We start from the raw sequence: 3,103 nt of genomic DNA, 5'->3' as shown, positions 1-3,103 counted from the left end.
GTCGATCAAATGTTTCGGTATCATAGGTTTCGTGGTTTAGCCGCTAGGCTGAGGAGAATCATCTGTTAGTTGCTTCCACATAATTGAATTTACCCATACAATTTATAGTATAATACATTGTATATTACAAAAGTTGGATGTTACAAAAGTTGGATGGGATTCCAGAATAGTTGAATATTACTGTGTTTTTTTCTAGCAAAGAAGTTTAAACTAAAATTGAAATGAGATCAAAAGATAATGTTGTATATTACAAAAGTTGTAAGAAATCATACTTATTCAGGATAGGGTTCCAAAAGAAAAAATGTATATGGTCTTGTGCATATCATGTAACCATCAAATAGCCAAACATCCAAATAATAATCGATAAAAATGTAAAAATGTAGAACTTCATCCTATAGGCCTCTGGCATGTGATCTTGTTGTGCCCTCCTGTGCCACATCTGCTGCACTTGTGGGACTGAGATTTAGATCCAGGAACCCCAAACTCGCCAACGGATCTCTTTCTCTTTGTAGGAGGGCGTCCACTTTTCTTTTTGGTAGCTGGAGGTGGGCAAGACAGTTCATCAATATTCTCTGGATAGGTGGACGTTGACAACTCTCCACCAGGATGTATGCTTTCAGCATAAGCTTTAGCCCACGTTTCTGTCAAGTGAGAAGCATCAACAAAACGGTTTTCATCTCTCTTGATATGCTTAGCAGCAGCGATGGCATGGATGCAGGGGATCTTGTCAATGTCGAAAACATTACATGTGCAATGCCGCTTCTCCAAGTCAACAACAAACTTCATTGTTTCATTCTTCACCTCAAACTCGCTTCGATCAACTTGATACACATTCAACAACATTGCGGCCCCTAACCTAGATACCAATTTCTGAACAACTTTTGGAGTAACCAGGTGCTTATGTTTCGCAGCCGCTTCGCGTCGCTCAAAAAACCAAGTGGTCATCGTCAATCTGATAGTTTCAAGGAGAGAGATAATGGGCAACTCACGAGGCATCTTCAACATAGAATTGAGAGACTCTGCAATGTTGGTAGTCATGATATTATACCTGTTCGCAGGCGCATAGCTTCGTGCCCACTTCCTAAAATCAGACTCTTCCAGATACTTAGCCAATTCAGGACATTTATCCTTTATGTCCTTGAAGATTAACCAGAACTCGTGACACGTATAGGCATCAGCAGCGCTTTCCACCAGAGGTAGCAACCCAGTCTTCGCATATGTAGGAGTGATGTTGCGGAGCAGATGGATCCTGCAAATTCCATGGTGAGATAAGGGATATACATCCTCCAACGCTGAAGAAATGGAGTTAGCCCTGTCTGATACAAAAACAAGATCCGAAGCGTCCGGGATCTTCTGGCTCAAACCTCTAAAGAACCATTTCCAAGAGGCGCCGTTTTCTGCGTCAACCACTGCAAAGGCGAGAGGATATAGATGATAATTCCCATCTTGAGCACAAGCTGCCAATAAAGTCCCATTGAATTTTCCCTTCAGAAATGTACCATCTACTGCAATAACTCTCCTCATCAATGAAAATCCCCTTATCGATGGACCAAAAGCCACAAATGCATACTTGAACTTTCCTGCAGCATCAACATGTTGATAAGTCAAGGAACCAGGGTTTGTTTCTGTGATTTTATACAACCACCTAGACAAATTGTAATAGCTGTCTTCAGGAGTCCCTCTAACCAAAATCTGAGCTTCTTCTCTCACTCTCCAAGCTTGTTTGTAATTGATGTGAACACCATGCAGCATCCTGACCTGTTCAATGATCTGTTTCGGTTTGAGACCTTCCTTTTTTTCTCCATAATTGCTGGAAATCAAAGAACCCAACAACTTTGCAGATGCTTGTCTGTGGTTGGCTTTCCTGTGTGTTGTATCGCATGTATGCTCATGAACATACTTTTTAACAACGAAAAAATCTGAAACAGGTAGCTTGATAGCACGCATCCTCCACGTGCAATTTTCATCAACACAACTCAAAAGCACTCTTGACTTGTTAGAAGAGACAGTCTTGTACTCAAACTTCCACTCTAAAGCCCATTTCTTCATCCTCAACATCAACTCTCTCTTTGTCTTAAAATAGCTATTCACCTTAATATCGCCAGCTACTCTCGTGTTTGGTGAAAGTCCAATATGGACAGGGCTAAAATCCGGAAGAGCATTCAGAGGAACTGTAGAAACACCTTCATATAGAAACTCTGCAAAAGTCAAGTAGTTCTGTAAGGCATAATACTTGATTATGAAGCATATCATGCAAACACAAACAGAAAAAGGGAATTAGGGACAATGTACCTGTTTTTCACTCTGCACAGTAGGAAGAATCACTGGATTGGCATTCAATGGAACAGTAGAAGCAAATGTATCAGAAGCTTGAATGTTACAGCTAGCTGAATCAGTACTAAAATCCGGAAGAGCATTCAGAGGAACTGTAGAAACACCTTCATATAGAAGACTCTGCAAAAGTCAAGTAGTTCTGTAAGGCATAGTACTTGATTATGAAGCATATCATGCAAACACAAACAGAAAAGGGAATTAAGGACAATGTACCTGTTTTTCACTCTGCACAGTAGAAAGAATCGCTGGATTGGCATTCAATGGAACAGTAGAAGCAAATGTATCAGAAGCTTGAGTGTTACAGCTAACTGGATCAGTACTAACCTGCATAAGTCAAGTAGTTCTGTAAGGCATAATACTTGGTTATGAAGCATATCCTGAAAAGTCTAAGAAAAAATCATACAACCTTAACACACAAACGACAGGTTCCATCAAATGCTCTAGTCTTGGAAATGAAAGTTCTGAGCTGACGAGTATTACCTATCGAGAGTGGGGGGAAACTTTCAATAATACATTTCATATCCAATGAAAAACCATAACTCAAACTGATTTCTTCCTCTTTAACACTAAAATCTTCAGAGACAATCTTCATCAAATCTTCATACAGTAGATCTTCTTCTATGGAAATGATTGATGCATTCCTCTTCAAATCAACAAGAAACTCCCACTGGAGAGATTCTTTTGAGATCCATTGTCCACAGATGCACAAAACTTCCATTGTTCTACAAAATCAACTTCAAATCATCAACAAGAATAATATATAACAAAA

General features: G+C 39.6%; 2 protein-coding genes across 2 annotated transcripts; both read right to left on the bottom strand.

The window, feature by feature from the left end:
• Window positions 1-387: 387 nt before the first annotated feature.
• On the bottom strand, window positions 388-2,049 carry LOC106421880. Its single transcript, XM_013862720.2, has one exon. It carries the CDS (start codon window positions 2,047-2,049, stop codon window positions 388-390), a length of 1,662 nt encoding a protein of 553 aa, XP_013718174.2.
• A 157-nt stretch (window positions 2,050-2,206) lies between these two features.
• On the bottom strand, window positions 2,207-3,072 carry LOC125608779. The gene is made up of 3 exons (XM_048779264.1): window positions 2,741-3,072; window positions 2,548-2,658; window positions 2,207-2,454 (listed from the first exon to the last, which is right to left on the bottom strand). The coding sequence occupies exons 1-3, from the start codon at window positions 3,050-3,052 to the stop codon at window positions 2,278-2,280; spliced, it is 600 nt and encodes a 199-aa protein (XP_048635221.1). The 5' UTR covers window positions 3,053-3,072; the 3' UTR covers window positions 2,207-2,277.
• Between the last annotated feature and the right edge of the window lie 31 nt (window positions 3,073-3,103).

Source organism: Brassica napus, chromosome A5 (assembly GCF_020379485.1).
Source record: "Brassica napus cultivar Da-Ae chromosome A5, Da-Ae, whole genome shotgun sequence".
NCBI lineage: Eukaryota > Viridiplantae > Streptophyta > Magnoliopsida > Brassicales > Brassicaceae > Brassica > Brassica napus.
Note: the sequence above shows the minus strand (reverse complement) of the source record. Positions and strands in the feature narration are given on the sequence as shown.